This window comes from Schistocerca americana, chromosome 2 (genome assembly GCF_021461395.2).
Source record: "Schistocerca americana isolate TAMUIC-IGC-003095 chromosome 2, iqSchAmer2.1, whole genome shotgun sequence".
Taxonomy (NCBI): domain Eukaryota; kingdom Metazoa; phylum Arthropoda; class Insecta; order Orthoptera; family Acrididae; genus Schistocerca; species Schistocerca americana.
The window spans coordinates 998,677,608-998,703,023 of record NC_060120.1 but is presented as its reverse complement, the minus strand read 5'-3'; the positions used below and the strand labels follow the sequence as shown (position 1 = coordinate 998,703,023).

At 46.8% G+C, this 25,416-nt stretch overlaps 1 protein-coding gene across 1 annotated transcript in view; it reads left to right on the top strand.

Annotated features, from left to right (window-relative positions):
* The window catches only part of LOC124594598 (protein transport protein sec31-like), a 174,382-nt gene that overhangs the window by 129,475 nt on the left and 19,491 nt on the right, over positions 1–25,416 (top strand). The window contains exon 3 of the mRNA XM_047132971.1: positions 10,456–10,880. Coding sequence (XP_046988927.1) covers positions 10,456–10,880 — 425 coding nt within the window. The remainder of the gene's footprint in view (positions 1–10,455; positions 10,881–25,416) is intronic.

Here is a 25,416-nt window from a genome sequence, read left to right as displayed (position 1 = left end):
AACCTGCAGTTGCGCTTCGGAATCTAGTACTGGACTCCCAGGAAAGGTTCAAAGCACAGACTCTTTGAGGCGTTGTTCCCCCTAAACAGAAGTCAGCATTGTGCATTTTGTATTAAATCCCGATGTAATTCCTGTGTTTCATCGTTAATGTGATGGACCAAGGGTTACAATAAACGTGCCGTGGTGCATCGGAATCAAATACCGGTCTCCCAGAAAGTTCCAACCAGATTGTTTGAAGCGTTACTCCCCTACAGAGAAGTCAGCAATGTGCAATTTGTATTCAATCCCGATATAATTTCTATGTTTCATCGTCAGTGTGAAGGTACAAGGGTTACAGTAAAACCTGCAGTGGTGCATCGGAGTCTATAACTGGACTACCAGGAAAGTTCCCAACACAGACTGTTTGAAGCGCTGCTCCCATCGGACGGAGGTCGGCATTGTGCATTTTGTATTCAATACCGATTCAATATCTATGTTTCATTCTCAATGTGTACGGTGAAATGTTGCAGTAACCCTGCAGTTATGCATTGGTATCTACTACTGGACTCCCAGGATAGAATGATTCCAGTCCTGATGAAATTTCTGTGGTTCATCGTCAATTTGAAGGTTCAACTGTTCCAGAAAACCTGCGGTGGTGCATCAGAATATACTACTGGATTCCCACGACTGATTCAACACACAGACGGTGTTGAATCCCTCTGGACAAAAGTCGGCATTGTGCCTTTTGCATTCAAACGCGATGCAATTTTATGTTTCATTGGCGATGTGTAGATCCAAGGGATACAGTAAACCTACAGTGGTGCATTGGAATCTACTACAAGACTCGGATGAAAGGTTCCAACTGAATTTGTTTGAAGAGTGACTCCAATGCACAGAAGTCGGCATTGTGCATTTTGTACTCAATCTCAATGCAATTTCTAGGTCCCAACGTGAATGTGAAGGGACAAGGGTTACAGTAAATCTGGCGTCGTGCATCGCAATCTAATACTGGTCTCCCAGGAGAGGTTCCAAACACAAACCGTTTGAAGCGTTATTCCCACTGGACAGTACTCGGCATTGCACCTTTTGTATTCAATCGCGATGCAATTGATACGTTTCTTCATGAATGTGAAGGTACAAGGGTTACAGTAAACCCGCAGTGGTGCTTCGGAATCTACTACTGGTCTCCCAGGACGTTCCAAAACAGATTGTTTGAAGCATTACTCTCACTGGACACAGGCTTTCAATGTGCTGTTGCTATTCAATCGCGATAAAATTTCTGTGTTGATCGTCAATGTGAAGAGAGAAGGGTTACAATAAACCTGCCGTCGTGCATCGGAACCTACTACTGGTCTCCTAGGAGGTTCCAACACAGACTGTTTGAAGAATTACTCCCCCTGAACAGAGGTCGTTTACGTGCTTTTTGTATTCAATTTCGATGGAATATCTGTGTTTCTTCGTCAATGTGAAGAACCAAGGGTTACAGTAAACCTGCCGTCGTGCATCGGAATCTAATTCTGGCCTGAAAGGAGGTCACAACACATACTGTTCGAAGAATTACTCCCCCTGGTCCGAGGTCGTTATTGTGCTTTCTGTATTCAAGCGCGATGCAATATCTGTTTTTATTCCTCAATGTGAAGGTCCAAATGTTACAGTAAACCTGCGTCATGCATCGGAATCTAATACTAGCCTCCCAGAAAAGGTTTCTAACACAGACCGTTTGAAACGTTACTCCACCTGGATAGTAATCGGCATTGGACTTTTGCATTCAATCGCGATGCAATTCCTGTGTTTCTTCGTCAATGTGAAGGTCCAAGGGTGCATGGTGCATCGTAATCTAACACAGACTGTTTGAGGCATTACTCCCCCTGGACAGTGGTCGTTATTGTGCTTTTTGTATTCAATCGCGATGCAATTCCTGAGTTTCATCTTCAACGTGATGGGACAAGGGTAACAGTAAACCTGCCGTCGTGCATTGGAATCTAATACTGGTTTCCTAGGAAAGGATCAAATCACAGAACGTTTGGAACCGTGTTGCCAGAATTGCGCTCTTTGTATTCAATCCCGATGCAATTGCTAATTTTCGTCGTCAATGTGAGGGTCCAAGGATTACAGTAAACCTGATGTGGTACATCGGAATCTACTACTGGTCTCTCCAGAGGTTACAACACCGACAGTTTGAAGCATTATTCCCAAGGACAGAGGTCGTCATTGTCCTTTTTGTATTCAATCACAATGCAATATCTGTGTTTCGTCGTCAATGTCAAGGGCAAGGGTTACTATAATCCTGCTGTCGTGCATCGGAAGCTAATATTTGTTTCCCAGGAAAGGTTTAAACATATACCGTTTGATGAGTTACTCCCGCTGGAAAGTAGTCGGCATTACACCTTTTGTATTCAATCACGATGCAATTGCTGTGTTTCTTCGTCAATGTGAAGTTCCAAGGGATATAGTAAACCTGCAGTGGTGCATCGGAATCTATCACTGGTCTCCCAGGAGGTTCCAACACAGACTGTTTGAGGCATACCTCCCACTGGAGGGATGCCATAATTGTGCTTTTTGTATTCAATCGCGATGCATTTTCTGTGTTTCGCCATCAGTATGAAGGGACAAGGATTATAGTAATCCTGCCGTTGTGCATCATAATCTAATACTGGTTTCCTAGGAAAGGATCAAATCACAGACCGTTTGAAGCGTTACACCAGCAGTAGAGTTGCCGGAATTGTGCTTTTTGTATTCAGTCGTGATGCCATTGCTGTTTTTCGTCGTCAATCTGAAAGTACAAGAATTACAATAATCCCGCAGTGGTGCTTCGGAATTTACTACTGGTCTCCGAGGTCGTTCCAAAACAGACTGTTTCAAGCATTACTCTCACTGGACACAGGCTTTCAATGTGCTTTGGCTATTCAATCACGAAGCAATTTCTGTGTTGATCATCAGTGTGAAGAGACAAGGGTTACAGTAAACCTGCCGTTGTGCATCGGAATCTACTACTGGTCTCTGACGAGGTTCCAACACAGACTGTTTGAATCATTACTCCCATTAGGCAGAAGTCATCATTGTTCTTTTAGTATTGAAACGCGATGCAATATCTGTATTTCATCGTCAATGTGAATGGACAACGGTTACAGTAAACCTGCTGTCGTGCAACGGAATCTAACACTGGTCTCCCAGGAATGGTTCCAACACAGACCGTACGAAGCGTTACTCCCGCTGGACGGTAGTCGGAATTTGCGCATTTCTATTGATTCGCGATGCAATTGCCGTATTTCTTCATCAATGTGAAGGTCCAAAGGTTACAGGATCAAATCACAGACCGTTTGAGGCCTGTTGCCAGAATTGTGCTTTTTGTGTTGATCATGAATGTGAAGAGACAAGGGTTACAGTAAACCTGAAGTGGTGCATCGGAATCTACTACTTGCCTCCCAGGAGGTTCCTACACTGACAGTTTGAAGCATTACTCCCAAGGACAGAGGTCGTCATTGACCTCTTTGTATTTAATCGCGATGCAAATTCTCTGTTTCATCGTCAATGTGAAGGGACAAGGGTTAAAGTAAAACTGCCGTCGTTCATCAGAATCTAATACTGGTCTCTCCGGAGGTTACAACACCGACAGTTTGAAGCATTATTCCCAAGGACAGAGGTCGTCATTGTCCTTCTTGTATTCAATCGCAATGCAATATCTGTGTTTCATCGTCAGTGTCAAGGGCGAGGGTTACAGTAAACGTGCCGTCGTGCATCGGAATCTAATATTGGTTTCCCAGAAAAGGTTTAAACATATACAGTTTGATGAGTTACTCCCGCTGGAAAGTAGTCGGCATTACAATTTTTGGATTCAATCGCGATGCAATTGCTGTGTTTCTTCGTCAATGTGAAGTTCCAAGGGATACAGTAAACCTGCAGGGTTATAGTAATCCTGTCATTGTGCATCATAATCTTATACTGGTTTCCTACTAAAGGATCAAATCACAGACCGTTTGAAGCGTTACACCAGCAGTACAGTTGCCGGAATGGCTCTCTTTGTATTCAGTCGCGATGCAATTGCTGTTTTTCGTCGTCAATGTGAAGGTCCAAGGGTTACAGTAAACCTGAAGTGGTGCATCGGAATCTACTACTGGTCTCCCAGGAGATTCCAACACAGACAGTTAGAAGCATTAATCCCAAGGACAGAGGTCGTCATTGTCCTTTTTGTATTTAATCGCGATACAATTTCTGTGTTTCACCGTCAGTGTCAAGGGCGAGGGTTACAGTAAACCTGCCATCGTACATCGGAATCTAATATTGGTCCCCCAGGAAAGGTTTAAACATACACCGTTTGAGGAGTTACTCCCGCTGGACAGTGGACTGCTTTGCGCCTTTGGTATTCAATCGCGATGCAATTGCTGTGTTTCTTCGTCAATGTGAAGTCCCTTGGGTTACAGTAAACCTGCTGTGGTGCATAGGAATCTACTGCAGTAATAGGCATTGGGCCTTTTGTATTCAATAGCGCTGCAATTACTGTGTTCCTTCGTCAATGTGAACGTCCAGGGTTTACAGTAAACCTGCGGTGGTGCATCGGAATCTAATACTAGCCTCCCAGAAAAGGTTCCACCACAGACCGTTTGAAGCGTTACTCCTGCTGGACAGAGGTCGTCATTGCGCCTTTTATATTCAATCGCGAAGCAATTGCTGTGTTTCTCCGTGAATGTGAAGATCCAAGCGTTACAAAATACCTGCTGTGGTTAATCGGATTCTACCACTGGTCTCCCAGGAGGTTCCAACATAGACTATATGAAGCATTACTCCCCTGGACATATATCGTCATTGTGTTTATAGTATTCAATCGCGATGAAATTCCTGTGCTTCGTCGTCAATTTGAAGGGACAAGGGTTACAGTAAACCTGCAGTGGTGCATCGGATTCTAGTAGTGCTCTTCCAGGAGGTTCCAACACAGACTGTTTGAAGCATTACTCCCCCTGGACAGAGGTCGTCAATGTGTTTTTTTATTGAATCACGAAGCTATCTCTGTGTTTCGTCGTCAATGTGAAAGGACAAGGGTTGCAGTAAACCTTCCGTCGTGCAGGCGAATGTAATACTGGTTTCCCTTGAGAGGTTCCCAGTACAGAGCGTCATTGTGTTTATAGTATTCAATCGCGATGAAATTCCTGTGTTTCATCGTCAATTTGAAGATCCAATGGTTACTGTAAACCAGCAGTGGTTCATCGGAATCTAATACTGGTCTCCCAGGAGGTTCCAACATCGACTGTTTTAAGCATTACTCCCCCTGGACAGAGGCCGTCATTGTGCTTTTTGTATTCAGCCGCGATACAATTTCTGGGTTTCATCATCACTGTGAAGGGTCAAATGTTACAGTAAACCTGCCGTCGTGCATCTGAATCTCCCAGGACAGGCTCCAACACAGACCGTTGAAGCGTTACTCCAGCTGGACAGATGTTGTCATTGCGCCTTTTGTATTTGATCGCGATGCAGTTGCTGTCTTTCTTCGTTAGTGCGAAGGTCCAAGGGTTACAGGAAACCTCCAGTGGTGCATCGGAATCTACTACTGGTCTACCAGGAGGTTCCAAGACAGACTGCTTGACGCATTAATCCCCCTTGACAGCGGTCGTCATTGTGCTTTTTATATTCAATCACGATGCAAATTCTCTGTTTCATCGTCAATGTGAAGGGACAAGGGTTACAGTAAAACTGCCGTCCTTCATCAGAATCTAACACTGGTCTCCCAGGAAAGGTTCTGTTGTATCCTAGCCAGTAATGCCACCCGAGCCCGCTGCCAAAAGGTTGGCAGCATCAAAGTCCGGACGCCGTCCGCATAAGCAGCGCCAGCGATACAGGAAATCGCGGCAAGTCTGCGCGCGCCACCGCTGGTTTCTGGCTTCTTAAGCGCTGGAGTCGCGAGCGCTAGGACAGTTCTGTAATCGCCGCTCAGTTGTATACTCGCCACCGAATTGTGTACTTGTTAGTCAGTTGTGTGTTCATCGCAGCAGAGTTGTTGTTTGTCGTCAGCCGACGCTGACCTAGCCGCTCCGACTCGAACTAGACAGATCTCTGTAGACACGGAGTTCCCTATTGTGTTTCTGTATCTTTATCAATAAAGATACGTACCGACTTTTATTTAATCAGAGTGTTTGGTTTTTCATCTTTCTGTTTACTGTTCCAGAGGACCGGTCGGCCCGCTATTAAAAGTGTGGCGGTGACTTCGTAAGCCATTTCTACAGCCAAGTGTTTGTCGCTACGAACACCGCCACAAAACTGGCGACGAGGATTGCCGAACTCGTGTGCAGGGCTGGTTCAACTTGTTCTTGTTATACTAATTATAGAGATAAAATTTTGGGGGCTGGTTTAATTTGTGTTCACTATGTCTGCCGAATTACAACAGTTGATCTTGTTACAGAGTCAGCAAATACAAAGTCTGGTGGAAGCAATCGCCAAACAAGCGGCTAATCCACCAACACAAAAGGAACAAGCACAGGCAGCACCACCGTTCCGGGCTTTTGATGAATCCAGAGAAGAATGGCAAGAATATTTCGCACAGTTGCAGGCGCACATGACATACTACAAAATCACAGGTACTGAGTGGCAGCTTTATTTAATTTCCACTGCAGGCGTGGAAATGTATCGACTACTTTGTAAGTTGTTCCCGGAATCCCAGCCAGAAGCTTTAGACTATGACGTTGTTGTTAACAAGCTTGCTGGGTATTTCGAGTCGCGAGTTCATGTGGCAGCAGCCAGATTCAAGTTCTTCAGATTAAAGAAACTGCCACATCAATCTAATAAACAGTGGTTAACAGATTTACGGGGCCTCACCCGTCAGTGCCGATTTAATTGTGTGTGTGGAGCTTCCTACAGTGATGTCATGCTACGAGACGCTATTACTCAAAACATTGCAGATTCTCGTATTCGTGCTGCTATCTTAAAGTTGCCTGACCCGTCATTAGAGACTGTGATGAACATCATTGAAGCCCAAGATACTTTTGACTATGCTGAGTGTGAGTTAGATCAGCCATGTATTTCTCAAATTGCCTGTACTAAGCAAGTTCTGTCACGCCCGCGGCCCCACCGGCAGAGTCAGACTGTAAACACTAGCCGGCCACGTCATGTTAAACCCATTCGTCAGCCGCGTGTGGAAAATGATAGAGTTAAGTCTTGCCCTAAGTGTGTTCTTGCTCATCCTCGTGAACGTTGCCCGTTAAGAAACGCGGTTTGTCACTTTTGTCAAAGGAAAGGACACATCCAGACTGTTTTTTTTGCGTAAACGCAGGAACAATTCTAGTGCTGCCCAGCCCATGGATATTCATGTTCTTCAAAGCCAGCCCGCCCAGAAGGTCGCGTTTAAAGACTCTTCCACGGTTCGTGTGGGTAATAAACTTGTTCGCAATAAGCCACCCACCCAGCCCTCTGCTATGCGACCCAATCGTAATTCAAACGCTGTAAAAAGTAATGTACAGACTGCAAGTGAAGCGGGAGTTGTTGTTCCACCCGCCCAACCCACGAGATGTCGTAAGCAGCGAACACGCGCTAAACGCGCTGATTTTGTGTCTTCCGCCTCCACTGCACCGATCCAGAGACAGTGTAATAAACTATTTGTGAAGCTACGCATCCAGGATAAGACCTTCAATTTTCAATTAGACACTGGTGCGTCTGTGACTCTCATCAATAGTGCTACGTATGCGGCTATCGGCCGCCCTAAACTTTCAGCGGCAAAACATTCTTTGGCTACTTATAGTGGCGAACAAATTCCTGTGTTAGGTGTATGTAGCGTGCCAGCCACATTCCGTGGCAATACAAAAACAGTTTCATTCACAGTGCTCCGCGCTACAGACAGTGTAAACATTTTCGGATTGGACTGTTTTGACTTGTTTGGCCTGTCTATCCAAGACAATGTGTTGCAAATTAATTCTGTTGTTGTTCCTCAAGACAGCATAACCGATTTGTGTAAACGATACAGTGACATATTTAAAGACGAACTAGGTTGTGCTGCGAACTTTGCCGCTCATATTACGTTAAAAGATAATGCTCAGCCTCGATTTTGTCGTGCTCGTCCAGTGCCTCACGCCCTCCGGGCACCTGTAGAAGATGAACTTCGTCGTTGGCAAAACAACGGTGTTATTCAACCCGTTTCAGCGAGCCAGTGGGCTTCTCCCTTAGTTATTATAAAGAAACCGTCTGGCAAGTTACGTTTGTGTGCTGATTTTAAGTCGACAGTGAATCCTCAGACTGTCATTGATTCTTTTCCTTTGCCTAGACCGGACGAGTTGATGGATAAGTTAGGGGAAGCTCGTTTCTTTTCCAAAACTGATCTCCGTGAAGCATATTTGCAGTTGCCCCTCGACAAGCAATCACAACAGTATTTTGTCATAAACACGTCGTTGGGGTTGTTCCGTTTTCTGCGTTTGCTTTTTGGTTGTGCGTCAGCTCCAGCTGTTTTTCAGCGTTTTTTGTCACAACTTCTGGCTAATGTGCCATCGTGTTGCAACTATTTAGACGATATTGTTGTGTCCGGTCGGACGCCTGCTGAACACTTCCGTAATTTGGAGTGTTTGTTTAAAGTGTTGTCTCAGGCAGGCCTACGTTGCAACATCGATAAATGTTCATTTTTCCTTACGGAGATGGAGTATCTGGGACATGTTATTAATGCTCAAGGCATTCATCCCTCCCAGTCACATTTAGCAGCTATTCGTGATTTGCCCGCCCCTCGCAATCTGAATGAATTGCAAGCAGTTCTTGGCAAATTGACGTATTATATTAGGTTTATACCTAATGCATCACAGATTGCTGCACCGTTGCATCGTCTCCGCCGTAAGAATGTTCCGTTTGTGTGGTCAGCTGATTGCCAATCAGCCTTTCAGAAGTTTAGAGAGGCTTTATTGAATGATCGTTGTCTGGTCCATTACGACCCTAACAAGCCTCTGGTGTTAGCTTGTGATGCCTCTTCTTTCGGCCTCGGTGCTGTGTTGTCCCACCGAGTCGGCAACACCGAACGTCCTATTGCGTTCGCATCCAAATTGCTAAACAAAGCTCAGTGTAATTATAGCCAATTGGACAAGGAAGCGTTGGCTATTGTGTTCGGTGTCACAAAATTCCATCACTACCTCTATGGTAAACCGTTCTATTTAGTGACAGATCACAAGCCCCTGACGTCACTGTTTCATCCGTCTAAACCAGTTCCTCAGCGGACAGCTCAGAGACTACAACGTTGGGCTCTTTTGTTATCACAATACCAGTATGAGATACTGTATCGCCCTACAGCTCAGCATGCAAACGCTGACGCGCTTTCTCGATTGCCGATTGCTGCAGATGATGTCTTCGATTCCTCTGAAGACTCTTGCCATCAGATTGACGCCGATGAGCATCAATCCCTCCGGGATTTTCTGATTGATTATCGTCAGGTGGCACGTGAGACAGCTACGGATCCTCATCTGAGTTTACTATTACGTTTTGTTCAACGTGGTTGGCCGTCCAAGGCAAAGGACATATCGGATCCTGTGGTTCGTCGCTATTATCCGCAACGTCATCTGTTGTCTGTTTCGCACGGAGTTTTGCTGTTACGCACCGAGAATGACCAGCTTCGTGTAGTGGTTCCCCAAGTGCTCCAATCCAAGGTCCTCGACTTGTTGCATCAAGGTCATTGGGGAGTAGTCCGCACCAAGCAGCTTGCCCGCCGTCATTGTACATGGATCGGCATTGATAAGCAGATTACGCAGATGTCTACAGATTGTTCGACGTGTGCCGAACACCAAGCTGCTCCGCCTCAACGCTATTTTGAGTGGGCACGCCCTACCGGTCCCTGGCAGCGAGTACATATTGATTTCGCTGGTCCATATTGGAATTCTCGTTGGCTCATCGTGATAGATGCATTTAGTAATTTTCCGTTTGTTGTGCCCATGCAGTCTACAACGTCTGCACAAACTATACAGGCGCTGACTTCAATTTTTTGTATTGAGGGTCTTCCAGAAGTTTTAGTGTCTGACAATGGTCCACAATTTACCTCTGCTGAATTTGGAAGTTTTTGTTCTGCCAATGGCATTCGCCATGTTCTTACTCCGCCGTTCCACCCTCAATCGAATGGTGCAGCGGAACGTTTTGTACGCACGTTCAAGGATCATATGGACCGCCTTCGTGCTACGCACTCTCGTCAGCAGGCCCTCATCACGTTCCTGTCGTCGTACCGGACCACGCCACGCGACGGCCCTTCGCCTGCGGAGCTTCTCCACGGCCGTCGTCATCGCACCCTACTACGGTTGTTGCACCCCCCGGATCGACCCGCCGCTTCTGAGCATCGCACGCGTTTTCAGCGCAACGACGCCGTTTTCTTCAGAGTTTATCACGGTCGCCGTCGTTGGGAACGTGGTACCGTGATACGTGTCGAGGGTCGCGGTTTTTATACTGTTCAAGGTGCTACTGGGGTGCACAGGAGGCATCAGAACCAGTTGCGCCGCGCTGGCCGCCCGGATTCTGCCGCTCGTTCTTTGTCCACAGATTTGGTCCGCGGCGGGTTCCAGCCGCGCCTTCCGACTTCGCTGCCGCCCCCAGGGCAGCAGCAGCAGCAGCAGCAGCCGTCGCCGCTACCACGCCGACAGCCCGTCCCGTTGATGCCTCCCGCGCAGCTTCATTCGGGAGCGCCCCAGGTGCTCGCTCTGGCGCCTGCGGTCCCTCTTCAGTCGCCACCGCCTTCGGAGCTGATGGACGTCGACCCCCCAGCCGGGCCGCCTTCCCAAGCGGTGGCTGTGCAGCCTGTCCTGCAGTCGCTTTCCTTGGGCACCCCCAAGGAGTCTGACACCGCAGCGCCTTGTCCGGCGCCCAATCAGCAGCCGTCGACGCAGCGTCAGGAGACGCTGCCTCTCTTCGTGGGTCCCGACGCCCCGTCGCGTCCAGTACCAGAAGCTGCGCCCGTGGTCACAGGCGTGCACCCTGACCTCGGTTTTCAGTCGGTGTTTCCCGGGGCCCCGCGCGGCCAATGCTGGGGTGCGGACCGGGGACTGCCACCGACAACAGTCTCCGCCCCGGTCTCTTCTGCTACGCCTGCGGCCGGACCAATCCCCCGCCGTCGACGCTCGCCACGTCATTATTCAACGACGGTGCGGCGATTTGGGGGGGGGAGGAGTGTTGTATCATAGCCAGTAATGCCACCCGAGCCCGCTGCCAAAAGGTTGGCAGCATCAAAGTCCGGACGCCGTCCGCATAAGCAGCGCCAGCGATACAGGAAATCGCGGCAAGTCTGCGCGCGCCACCGCTGGCTTCTGGCTTTTTAAGCGCTGGAGTCGCGAGCGCTAGGACAGTTCTGTATTCGCCGCTCAGTTGTATTCTCGCCACCGAATTGTGTACTTGTTAGTCAGTTGTGTGTTCATCGCAGCAGAGTTGTTGTTTGTCGTCAGCCGACGCTGACCTAGCCGCTCCGACTCGAACTAGACAGATCTCTGTAGACACGGAGTTCCCTATTGTGTTTCTGTATCTTTATCAATAAAGATAAGTACCGACTTTTATTTAATCAGAGTGTTTGGTTTTTCATCTTTCTGTTTACTGTTCCAGCGGACCGGTCGGCCCGCTATTAAAAGTGTGGCGGTGACTTCGTAAGCCATTTCTACAGCCAAGTGTTTGTCGCTACGAACACCGCCACAAAAGGTTCCAACACAGACCGCTTGAAGCTATAATTCCGCTGCACAGTAGTCGTCATTGTGCTTTTTGTATTCAATCGCGATGCAATTTCTGTGTTTCATCGTCAATGTGATTGGATAAGGCTTACAGTAAACCTGCCGTCGTGCATCGTAATCTAATACTGTTCTTCCAGTAAAGGTTCCAGCACAGGCCGTTTGAAGCTATACTTCTGCTGGACAAAGGTCGTCATTGCGCCTTTTGCATTCAATACCGATGCAATAACTGTGTTTGTACATCAATGTGAAGCTCCCAAGGTTACACTAAACCTTCAGTGGTGTATCCTAATGGGTTTATTAATCTCCCAGGAGGTTCCAATACAGACTGTTTGAAGCATTACTCCCCCTGGACGGAGGTCGTCATTGTGCATTTTGTATGCAATCGCGATGCAATTTCTGTGTTTCATCGTCAATGTGAACGGACAAGGGTTACTGTAAACCTGCCGTCGTGCTTCGGAATCTAATACTGGTCTCCCAGGAAAGTTTACAACACAGACGGTTTGAAGCCTTAATCCCGTTTGACAGTAGTAGGCAGTGTGACTTTTGTAATCAAACGCGTTGCAATTGCTGTCTTCAACGTCAATGTGAAGGTCCAAGGGAAACAGGTATTCTTCCTTGGTGTATCGGAATCTACTACTGGTCTCCCTGGAGGTTCCAATACAGACTGGATGAGGCATTACTCTCTCGGGACGGAGGTCGTCATTGTCCATTGTGTATTCAATTGCGATGCAATTTCTGCGTTTTATTGTCAATGTGAAGCGACAAAGTTTACAGTAAACCTGCCGTCGTGCATTGGAATCTAATACTCGTCTCCCAGGAAAGGTTACAACACAGACCGTTTGAAGCGTTACTCCCACTGGACAGAGGACGTCATTCCGCCTTTTGTATTTGATTGCGATGCAATGGCTGTGTTTCTTCGTGAATGTGAAGGCCGTAGGGTTACACCAAACCTGTATTGGCGCATCGGAATCTACTAATGGTCTCCCAGGAAGTTATTACAAAGACTCTTTGAAGCATTTCTCCCAATTCACAGAGGTCCGCATTGTGCTTTTTGTATTCAATCGCGATGGAATTTCTGTGTTTTATCGTCAATGTGAAGGGACAAGTGTTGTAGTAAACCTGCCATCGTGCGTCGGAATGTAATACTGGTCTCCTAGGAAAAGTTCCAACACAGACAGTTTGATGCGTTACTCCCGCTGGACAGATGTCGTATTCCGCCATTTGTATTCCATCCCGATGCAATTACTGTGTTTCTTTCGACAATGGGAAGGTCGCAGGGTTACACTAAAACTGCAGTGGTGCATCCTAATCGACTACCAATCTCCCAGGAGGTTCCAGCACAGACTGTTTGAAGCATTACTCCCCGTGGACAGAGGTCGTCATTGTGATTTTTGCATTCCATCGCGATGCAGTTTCTGTGTTCCATCGTCAATGCTTCGGAATCTAATACTGGTCTCCCAGGTAAGGTTCCACCACAGACCGTTTGAAGCGTTACTATCTCTGGACAGAGGGCGTCTTTGCGCCTTTTATATTTGATCGCGATGCAATTGCTTTGTTTCTTTGTCAATTTGAAGGTCAAAGGGTTACAGCAAACCATCAGTGGTGCATGCTAATAAGCTACTAATCTCTCAGGAGTTTCCAAAACAGCTTGTTTGAAACATTACTCTCCCTGGACAGAAGTCGTCTTGGCGCTTCTCGTATGCAATCGCGATGCAATTTCTGTGTTTCATCCTCAATGTGAAAGGGCAAGGGTTACAGTAAACCCGCCATCGTGCATCGGAATGTAATACTGGTCTCCCAGGAAAGGTTCCAACACAGACCGTTTGATGCGTTACTCCCGCTGGACAGATGTCGTATTCCGCCATTTGTAATCCATCCCGCTCCAATTACTGTGTTTCTTTCGACAATGGGAAGATCCCAGGGTTACACTAAAACTGCAGTGGTGCATCCTAATCGACTAATAATCTCCCAGGAGGTTCCAGCACAGACTGTTTGAAGCGTTACTCCCCGTGGACAGAGGTCGTCATCGTGATTTTTGCATTCCATCGCGATGCAGTGTTCCATCGTCAATGTGAAGGGCTAAGGGTTACAGTAAACCTGTCGTCGTACATCGGAATATAACACTAGTCTCTCGGGAAAGGTTCCGAAATTGACCGTTTGAAGCTTTATTCTGGTGGACAGAGGTCGTCATTGCTCCTTTTGTAATTGATCGCTATGCAATTGCTGTGTTTCTTCGTTAATGTGAAGGTCCAAGGATTACAGCAAACCTGCAGTCGTGCATAGGAATCTACTACTGGTCTCCCAGGTGGTTCCAACACAGACTGTTTGAAGCATTACTCCCCCAGGATAGAGGTTGTCATTGTGCTTATTGTATTCAATCGCGATGCAATTTTTGTGTTTTATCGTCGAAGGGCAGGGACAAGGGTTACAGTATACCTGCCGACGGGCATTGGAGTATAATGCTTGTGTCCCAGGAAAGGTTCTAACATAGACCGCTGGGCAGCAGTCGCCATTGTGACTTTTGTATTTAATCGCGATGCAATTGCTGTGTTCAACGTCAATGTGAAGGTCCAAGGGTTAAAGTAAATCTACAACGGTGCATCGGAATCCATTACTGGTCTCCTAGGAGATTCCTACAAAGACTCTTAGAAGCATTACTCCCCGTGGACAAACGTTTTCATTGTGCGTTTTGTGTTCAATCGCGATGCAATTTCTGTGTTTCATCGTTGAATGTGAATGGAAAATGTTTACAGTAAACCTCCCGTTGTGCAGCGAAATCTGATACTGGTCCCCCAAAAAAGGTACCAACGCAGACCATTTCAAGCGTTACTCTCGCTGGACAGAGGTCGTCATTGCGCCCTTTGTAGCCAATCGAGATGCAAATGCTGTGTTTCTTCTTCAATGTGAACGTCTAAGGGGTACAGTAAACCTGTAGTGGTGCACCGGAATCGACTACTGGTCTCCCAGGAGGTTCCAGCAGAGACTCTTTCAAGCATTAGCTCCCCCGGACAGAGGTCGTCATTGTGCTTGCTTTTTGTATTTAATCGCGATGCAATTGCTGTTTTTCTTCGTCAATGTGAAGGTCCATGGGTTACAGTAAACCTGCAGTGGTGCATCGGAATCTACTTCTGGTCTCCCAGGAGGTTCCAACACAGACTCTTTGAAGCATATTACCGCTGGTCAGAGTTCGCCATTGTGCTTTTTGTAGTGAATACCGAAGCATTTTCTGTGTTTCTTCATCATGTGAAGGTTTAAGGGTTATGGTAATCCTGCTGTGGTGCATTGAAACCTACTCCTGGACTTCCAGGATGTTCCCACAGACTGTTAGAAGCATTACTTCCCCTGGACAGAGGTTGTCATTGTGCTTTTTGTATTCAATCGCGATGCAATTTCTGTGTTTGATCGTCAATGTGAAGGGAAAAGGTTTACAGTAAACCTGCCGTCGTGCAATGGAATCTAATACTGGTCTCCCAGGAAAGATTCCAACACAGACCGTAAAAAGCGTTAGTCCTACTGGACAGATGTCGTCATTGCGCCTTTTCTGTTCAGTCGCTATGCAATTGCTGTTTTTCTTCATCAATGTGAAGGTACATGGGTTACAGTAAACCTGCAGTGGCGCATCGGAATCTATTACTGGTCTCCCACGAGCTTGCAACACAGACTGCTGGTAGCATTAACCCCCTGGACATAGGTCTGCATTGTGCTTTTTCTATTCAATCGCGAAGCAATTTCTGTATTTCATCGTCAATGTGAGTTGACAAGGGTTCAAGTAAACCATCCATTGTGCTTCGGAATCTAATACTGGTCTCCCAGGAAAGGTTCCAACAAAGAACGTTATAAGCGATACTCCCGCTCGTCAGAAGTAGTCATTACGCCATTTGGATTCAATCGCGATGATATTGCTGTGTTTATTCGTCAATGTGAAGGCCAAGGGTTAAAGTAAACCTACTGTGGTACATAGGAATCTAATACTGGTCTCTTAGGAGGTTCCAAAACTAGCTGTTTGAAGCAGTACTCATCCTGGACAGAGGTCGTCACAGTGTTTTTGTATTAAATCGCGATTAAATATCTGTGTTTCGTCGTCAATGTGTGGGGACAAGGGTTACAGTAAACCTGCCATCGTGCATTGGTTTCTAATACTGGTCTCCCAGGAAAGGTTCCAACCCAAACCGTTTGAAGCGTTACTCCCGCTGGATAGTAGTCGGAATTGCGACATTTGTATTCAATCGCAATGCAATTGCTGTGTTTCTTCGTCAATGTGGAGGTCCAAGGGTTACAGTAAATCGGCAGTCGTGCATCGGAATCTAAAACTGGTCTCCCAGGTGGTTCCAACACAGACTGTTTCAAGCATTACTACCCCTGGACAGAGGGCGTAATTCTGCTTTTTGTATTTAATCGCGATGCAATTTCTGTGTTTCATCGTCAATGTGAAGCGACAAAGGGTACAGTAAACCTGCCGTAATGCATCGGTATCTAATACTGGTCTCAAAGCAGGTACCGACAAAGACTGGTTGAAGCATTACTACCCCTTAACAGAGGTCGTCATTGTGCTTTTTGTATTTAATCGCGATGCAGTTTCTGTGTTTCATCGTCAATGTGAAGGGGCAAAGTTTACAGTAAACCTTCCGTACTGCATAGAAATCTAATACTGGTCTCCCATAAAAGGTTTCAACACAGACCGTTACAAGCGTTACTCCCGCTGGACGTAGGTCGTCATAGCGCCTTTTGTATTTAATCGTAATGCAAATGCTGTGTTTCTTCGTCAATGAGATGCTCCAAGGGTTACAGTAAACCTGCAGTAATGCATCGGAATCTACTACTGGTCTCCGAAGAGGTTCCAACACAGACTCTTTGAAGCATTACTACCCCTGGACAGAGGCCGTCATTCTGCTTTTCATATCAATTGCGATGCAATGTCTTTGTTTCATCGTCAAAGTGAAGGGACAAGGTTACAGTAAACCTTCCGTCGTGCATCTGAATCTAATATTGAACCAAAATGAGGTTCCAACAAAGACTGTTTGAAGCATTTCTCCTCTGGACAGAGGTCGTCATGCTGCTTCTTGTATTCAATTGCGCTGCAATTCTAGTGTTTCATCGTCAATGCGAAGGAACAAGGTATACAGTAAACCTTCAGTCGTGCTTCGCAATCTAATACTGGTCTCCCATAAAAGGTTCCAACACAGACCGTTAGTGGTGTTATACCTGCAGGACATTGGTCGTCATGCGCCTTTTGTATTCAATCGTGATGCAATTTATGTGCTTCATCCTTATGTGCAGGGACAAGGGTTACAGTAATCCAGCCGTCGTCCATCGGAATCTAATGCTGGTCTCCCAGGTAAGGTTCAAACATAGACCGTTTGAAGCGTTACTCCCGCTGGACAGAAGTCGGCACTGCGCAATTTGTATTCAATCGCGATGCAGTTGCTGTGTTTCTTCGTCAATGTGAAGGTCCAATAATTACAGTAAACCTGCAGTGTTCATCTGAATCTGCTACTGGTCTCCCAGGAGATTCCTAAACTGACTGTTTGAAGCATTACTCCCTCTGGACAGAGGTCGTCATTGTGTTTTTTGTATTCGATCGCGATGCAATTTCTGTGTTTCATCGTCAATGTGAGGTGACAATGGTTACAGTAATCCAGCCGTCGTCCATCGGAATCTAATGCTGGTCTCCCAGGTAAGGTTCAAACATAGACCGTTTGAAGCGTTACTCCCGCTGGACAGAAGTCGGCACTGCGCAATTTGTATTCAATCGCGATGCAATTGCTGTGTTTCGTCGTCAGTGTGAAGGTCCAAGTGCTACAGTAACCAGCAGTGGTGAATCGGAATCTGATACTAGTCTCCCAGGAAAGGTTCGTAGCACAGACCGTTGAAGCGTTAATCCCGCAGGATAGTAATCGGCATTGCGCCTTTTGTAATCAATAGCGTTGCTATTTCTGTGTTTTTTCGTTAATGTAAAGGGACAATGGTTACAGTAAACCTGCAGATGTGTATCGGAATCTAACACTGGTGTACCTGGAGGTTCCAAAACAGACTGTTTGAAGCATTATTCCACAGGTACAGAGGACGTCATTGTGCTTTTTGTATTCAATCGCGATGCAATCTCTCATTTTCATCGTCAATGTGAAAGGACAAGGTATACAGAAATCCTGCCGCCCTGCAACGGAATCTAATACTTTTCTCCCAGGAAAGGCTCCAACACAGACCGTTAGAATCGTATCTCCCGCAGGACAGAAGTCGTCATTGCGCTGTTGTATTCAATCTCGATGCATTGCTGTGTTTCTTCATCAATGTGAAGATCCAAGGATTACAGTTAACCTGAAATAGTGCATCGGAATCAACTACTGTTCTCAGAGGAGGTTTCTACAAAGGCGTAGAGGTCGTCATTACGCTTTTTGTATTCAATCGCGATGCAATTGCTGTGTTTACTCGAAAATGTGAAGGTTCAAGGGTTACAGTAAAGCTGCAGTGGTCCATCGGAATCAGCTACTGATCTCCCAGGAGGTTCCAACACAGACTGTTTGAAGCATTTCTCACCCTAGAACGTAGACGGCATTGCGGCTTTTGTATTTATCTGCGATGCAATAGCTGTGATTCCTCGACAATGTGAAGGGACAAGGGTTAGAGTAATCCTGCCGTCGTGCATCGGAAACTAATACTGGTCTCCCAGGAAAGGTTCAAACACAGACCGTTTGAAGCGTTACTCCCTCTGTTCAGTAGTCTACATTTCGCTTTTTCTGTTTAATGGCGATGGAATTTCTGCCTTTCTTCGTCAATTTGAAGGTCTAATTGTTATATTAAACCTGCAGTGGTGCATCGGAATCTAGTACTGGTGTCCCAGGAGGTTCCAACACAGACTGTTTGGAGCATTACTCCCCCTGGACAGAGATCGTGATTGTGCTTTATGTATTCAATTGGGATGCAATTTCCGTGTTTCATCGTCAATGTGAAGGGACAAGAGTTACAGTAAACCTGCCGATGTGCAGCGGAATCTAATACTGGTCTTCCAGCAAAGGTTCCAAACCAGATCGTTTGAATCGTTACAAACGTTGGACAGTAGTCGGCATTGCGCCTTTGTATCCTTAGCAATGCAATTGCTGTGTTTCATCGAAAATGTGAATTTCCAAGTGTTACAGTTAAGCTGCATTGGTGCATTGGAATCTACTACTGGTCTCCCAGGAGGTTTCAACACGGACTGTTTGAAGCATTTCTCCCTCTAGACCGTACACGGCATTGCGCGTTTTTTATTCAATCGCGATGCAATTTCTGTGTTTCTTCGCCAATGTGGAGGTCCGAGAATTACAGTAAACCTGCAGTGGTGCATCGGAATCTACTATTGGTGTCCCATGAGGGTCCAACACATACTGTTTGAAGCATTACTCCCCTTGGACAGAAGTCGTCATTGTGACATTTGTATTCAATCGCGATGCAATTTCTGTGTTTCATCGTCACTGTGAAGGGACAAGGGTAACAGTAAACCTGCCATCGTGCGTCGTAATCGAATACTGGTCTCGGAGGAAAGGTTCCAACACAGACCGTTTAAAGCGTTACTCCCGCTGGACAGTAGTTGTCATTGCGTTGTTTGTATTCAATCGCGATGCAATTTCTGCGTTTCTTAGTCAATGTGAAGGTCCAAGGGTTACAGAAAAAATGCATTGGTGCATCGGAGTCTGCTACTGATCTCCCAGGAGGTTCCAACACAGACTGTTTGAAGCATTACTCCCCATGGACAGAGATCGTCATTGTGGATTTTATATGCAATCGCGATGCAATTGCTGTGTTTGTTCGAAAATGTGACGGGTCAAGGGTTACAGTAAAGCTGTAGTGGTCCATCGGAATCTCCTACTGGTCTCCCAGGAGGTTCCAACACAGACAGTTTGAAGCATTACTCCTCCTGGACAGAAATCGTCACTGTGCTTTATGTATTCAATCGCGATGCAATTTCTGTGTTTCATCGTCAATGTGAAGTGACAAGGGTTACCGTAAACCTGCCGTCGTGCATCGGAAACTAATACTGGTCTCCCAGGAAAGGTTCCAACACAGACCGTTTGAAGCGTTTCTCCCTCTGTTCAGTAGTCTACATTTCGCTTTTTGTGTTTAATGGCGATGCAATTTCTGTCTTTCTTCGTCAATGTGAAGGTATAAATGTTATATTAAACCTGCAGTGGTGAATCGGAATCTACTACTGGCCTCCCAGGAGGTTCCAATACAGACTGTTTGAAGAATTTCTCCCCTGGACAGAGGTCGACACTGTGCTTTTAGTATTCCATCGCGCTGTAATTTCTGTATTTGATTTTCAATGTGAAGGGACAAGGGTTATAGTTAACCTGCAGTGGTCCATCGGAATCTATTACTGGTCTCCCAGGAGGTTCCACCGCAGACTGTTTGAAGCATTACTCCCTCTGGACAGAGGTCGTCATTGTGACTTTTGTATTCAATCGCGATGCAATATCTGTGTTTCATCGTCAATGTGAAGAGACAGGGGTTACAGTAAACCTGCCGTCGTGCATCGGAATCTAATACTGGTCTCCCAGGAAAGGTTCGAACATAGACCGTTTGAAGCGTTACTCGCGCTGGACAGTAATCTTCATTGCGCTTTTTGTATTCAATCGCGATGCAATTTCTGTGTTTCATTGTCAATGTGAAGGGACAAGGGTTACAGTAAACTTGCAGTCGTGCATCGGAATCTGATACTAGTCTCCCAGGAAAGGTTCGTAGCACAGACCGTTGAAGCGTTAATTTCGCCGGATAGTAATCGGCATTGCGCCTTTTGTAATCAATAGCGTTGCTATTTCTGTGTTTTTTCGTTAATGTAAAGGGACAATGGTTACAGTAAACCTGCAGAGGTGTATCGGAATCTAACACTGGTGTACCTGGAGGTTCCAAAACAGACTGTTTGAAGCATTATTCCACAGGTACAGAGGACGTCATTGTGCTTTTTGTATTCAATCGCGATGCAATCTCTCATTTTCATCGTCAATGTGAAAGGACAAGGTATACAGAAATCCTGCCGCCCTGCAACGGAATCTAATACTTTTCTCCCAGGAAAGGCTCCAACACAGACCGTTAGAATCGTATCTCCCGCAGGACAGAAGTCGTCATTGCGCTGTTGTATTCAATCTCGATGCATTGCTGTGTTTCTTCATCAATGTGAAGATCCAAGGATTACAGTTAACCTGAAATAGTGCATCGGAATCAACTACTGTTCTCAGAGGAGGTTTCTACAAAGGCGTAGAGGTCGTCATTACGCTTTTTGTATGCTATCGCGATGCAGTGTCTGTGTTTCATCGTCAATGTTGAGGACCAAGGGTGACAGTATGTCTGCAGTGGAGCATCGGAATCTGCTACCGCCCTCCTAGGAGGTTCCATACAGACTGTTAGTAGCATTACTACCTCTGGACAGAGGTCGACATTGGGATTTTTGTATTCAATCGCGATGCAATTGCTGTGTTTACTCGAAAATGTGAAGGTTCAAGGGTTACAGTAAATCTGCAGTGGTCCATCGGAATCTACTACTGGTCTCCCAGGAGGTTCCAACACAGACTGTTTGAAGCATTTCTCACCCTAGAACGTAGACGGCATTGCGGCTTTTGTATTTATCTGCGATGCAATAGCTGTGATTCCTCGACTATGTGAAGGGACAAGGGTTAGAGTAAACCTGCCGTCGTGCATCGGAAACTAATACTGGTCTCCCAGGAAAGGTTCAAACACAGACCGTTTGAAGCGTTACTCCCTCTGTTCAGTAGTCTACATTTCGCTTTTTCTGTTTAATGGCGATGGAATTTCTGCCTTTCTTCGTCAATTTGAAGGTCTAATTGTTATATTAAACCTGCAGTGGTGCATCGGAATCTAGTACTGGTGTCCCAGGAGGTTCCAACACAGACTGTTTGGAGCATTACTCCCCCTGGACAGAGATCGTCATTGTGCTTTATGTATTCAATTGGGATGCAATTTCCGTGTTTCATCGTCAATGTGAAGGGACAAGAGTTACAGTAAACCTGCCGATGTGCAGCGGAATCTAATACTGGTCTTCCAGCAAAGGTTCCAAACCAGATCGTTTGAATCGTTACAAACGTTGGACAGTAGTCGGCATTGCGCCTTTGTATCCTTAGCAATGCAATTGCTGTGTTTCATCGAAAATGTGAATTTCCAAGTGTTACAGTTAAGCTGCATTGGTGCATTGGAATCTACTACTGGTCTCCCAGGAGGTTTCAACACGGACTGTTTGAAGCATTTCTCCCTCTAGACCGTAGACGGCATTGCGCGTTTTTTATTCAATCGCGATGCAATTTCTGTGTTTCTTCGCGAATGTGGAGGTCCAAGAATTACAGTAAACCTGCAGTGGTGCATCGGAATCTACTATTGGTGTCCCATGAGGGTCCAACACATACTGTTTGAAGCATTACTCCCCTTGGACAGAAGTCGTCATTGTGACATTTGTATTCAATCGCGATGCAATTTCTGTGTTTCATCGTCACTGTGAAGGGACAAGGGTAACAGTAAACCTGCCATCGTGCGTCGTAATCGAATACTGGTCTCGGAGGAAAGGTTCCAACACAGACCGTTTAAAGCGTTACTCCCGCTGGACAGTAGTTGTCATTGCGTTGTTTGTATTCAATCGCGATGCAATTTCTGCGTTTCTTAGTCAATGTGAAGGTCCAAGGGTTACAGAAAAAATGCATTGGTGCATCGGAGTCTGCTACTGATCTCCCAGGAGGTTCCAACACAGACTGTTTGAAGCATTACTCCCCATGGACAGAGATCGTCATTGTGGATTTTATATGCAATCGCGATGCAATTGCTGTGTTTGTTCGAAAATGTGACGGGTCAAGGGTTACAGTAAAGCTGTAGTGGTCCATCGGAATCTCCTACTGGTCTCCCAGGAGGTTCCAACACAGACAGTTTGAAGCATTACTCCTCCTGGACAGAAATCGTCACTGTGCTTTATGTATTCAATCGCGATGCAATTTCTGTGTTTCATCGTCAATGTGAAGTGACAAGGGTTACCGTAAACCTGCCGTCGTGCATCGGAAACTAATACTGGTCTCCCAGGAAAGGTTCCAACACAGACCGTTTGAAGCGTTTCTCCCTCTGTTCAGTAGTCTACATTTCGCTTTTTGTGTTCAATGGCGATGCAATTTCTGTCTTTCTTCGTCAATGTGAAGGTATAAATGTTATATTAAACCTGCAGTGTTGAATCGGAATCTACTACTGGCCTCCCAGGAGGTTCCAATACAGACTGTTTGAAGGATTACTCTCCCTGGACAGAGGTCAGCACTGTGCTTTTTGTATTCCATCGCGCTGTAATTTCTGTATTTGATTTTCAATGTGAAGGGACAAGGGTTATAGTTAACCTGCAGTGGTCCATCGGAATCTATTACTGGTCTCCCAGGAGGTTCCAACGCAGACTGTGTGAAGTATTACTCCCTCTGGACAGAGGTCGTCATTGTGACTTTTGTATTCAATCGCGATGCAATATCTGTGTTTCATCGTCAATGTGAAGAGACAAGGGTTACAGTAAACCTGCCGTCGTGCATCGTAATCTAATACTGGTCTCCCAGATATAGTTCCAACACAGACCGTTTAAAGCGTTACTCCCACTGGACAGTAATTGGCTGGTTGTTGTGTGGTGTTTTAAAGGGACCAGACCGCTACGGTCATCGATCCCTTTTTCCAAATACTAAAACCACCCACAGAGAATAAAAACGATCAACAGAAGGGAAGTGTGTGACGGTGGTTGGCCGACCATATAAACAAAAATGGAAAATCCAATTACTGAGAAACACATTGAAAAATCAGACTAAAATCGCAGGCCATAGGCCAGAATCAACACAAAAACACACACACTTACATTAAGCGATAAAATCCCCCTGCCCAATTAAAACGCAAAACCAAGTCTGCTATGGCTGAGTCGTCAGCTAAAACGCAGGGAGCATATCAGGCAGCGCAAAAGTCTGCCCGAGCACAGTTAAATGGGCGCACTCCAACAGAATATGGACCACCGTCCCGGCCGCCCGACAACGACAAGGAGGTGGGTCCTCACGACACAGTAAATAACTGTGTGTCAGTCGGGTGTGGCCAATGCGGAGCCGACAAAGGACGACCGAGTCCATGCGTTTGGCTCGCATGGGTGACTGCCACACAGTCGTCGTCTCCTTGATACGACGGAGTTTGTTTGACACGGACAGGTTGCGCCAGTCAGTGTCCCATAAGTCGAAAATTTTGCGGCGTAATAGTGCCCGCAACTCAGTCGCCGGGAGGCCAATCTCCAGAGATGGTTTACTGGTTGCCTCTTTCGCCAGGCGGTCAACATTTTCATTGCCGGGTATCCCAACATGGCCTGGGCTCCAAACAAAGAGCACAGATCGGCCGCAACGGGCAAGAGTATGCAGGGACACCTGGATAGCCATCACCAGACGAGAACGCGGGAAACACTGGTCGAGAGCTCATAAACCGCTCACAGAATCGCTACAGATAACGAAGGACTCACCTGCCCAGGAGCGGATATACTCTATGGCTCGAAAGGTGGCGACCAGCTCAGCAGTGTAAACGCTGCAGCCATCCGGCAATGAACATTGTTCGGAATGGTCCCCTAGAGTTAGCGCATAACCGACACGACCAGCAACCATCGAACCGTCAGTGTAAACAACGCCAGAGCCCTGATGTGGCCAGGATGGAATAAAAGCGGCAACGGAAGGCCTCTGGAGGGACTGGGTCCTTCGGGCCCCGTGCCAACTCGAGCCGAAGGCAAGGGCGAGGAACACACCATGGGGGTGTACGCAAAGGGGCCCGGAAAGGAGATGGAACAGTGAAAACCCTAACCCCGGAGAGAAGCTCTTTGACGCGGACCGCGATCGTACAACCTGTCCGGGGCCAACGTTCTGGCAGATGGACGACCGATTGCGGGAACAGGAGACGATAGTTTGGATGCCCGGGCAAGCTAAAAACTTGGGCAGCATACGCGGCCAGTAAAATTTGGCACCCTAACCGCAAGGGAGGGACACATGCCTCTGCAAGTATGCTGTCCACTGGGCTGGTCCGGAAGGCACCAGTGGCAAGTCGTATTCCGCTGTGTAGGAGTGGGTCCAGCACCCGCAGCGCAGATGGGGATGCTGAGCCATAAGACAGGCTCCCATAATCCAGACAAGACTGGATTAACGCCTGGTAGAGCCGTAGGAGAGTAGATCGGTCGGCGCCCCACCTGGTGTGGCTCAGGCATCGCAGAGCATTTAGATGCCGCCAACACATCTGTTTAAGCTGCCGAATATGAGGCAGCCGAGTCAACCGGGCATCAAAAACTACACCCAAAAACCTATGTGTCTCAACCACAGCAAGAAGTTCGACATCAAGACAAAGCCGCGGCTTCGGGTGAACAGTGCGTCGCCGGCAGAAATGCATGACGCAGGTCTTGGCTGCTGAAAACTGAAAGCCATGCGCTACAGCCCAAGACTGCGCCTTACGGATAGCGCCCTGTAGCTGACGTTCAGCAGCTGCAATGCTAATAGAGCTGTAGTAAAGGCAGAAGTGGTCAACATACAAGCACGCTGAGACAGACGTCCCCACCGCCGCAGCGAGCCCGTTAATGGCTATTAAAAACAGGCAGACACTGAAAACAGATCCCTGTGGCACACCGTTCTCCTGCACTCTGGAGGAACTATGGGAGGCCGCGACTTGCACGTGGAAGGTACGATACGACAGAAAATTTCTGATAAAGATCGGCAGAGGCCCCCGAAGACCCCATCCATGAAGCGTAGAAAAGATGTGATGACGTCATGTCGTATCGTACGCCTTC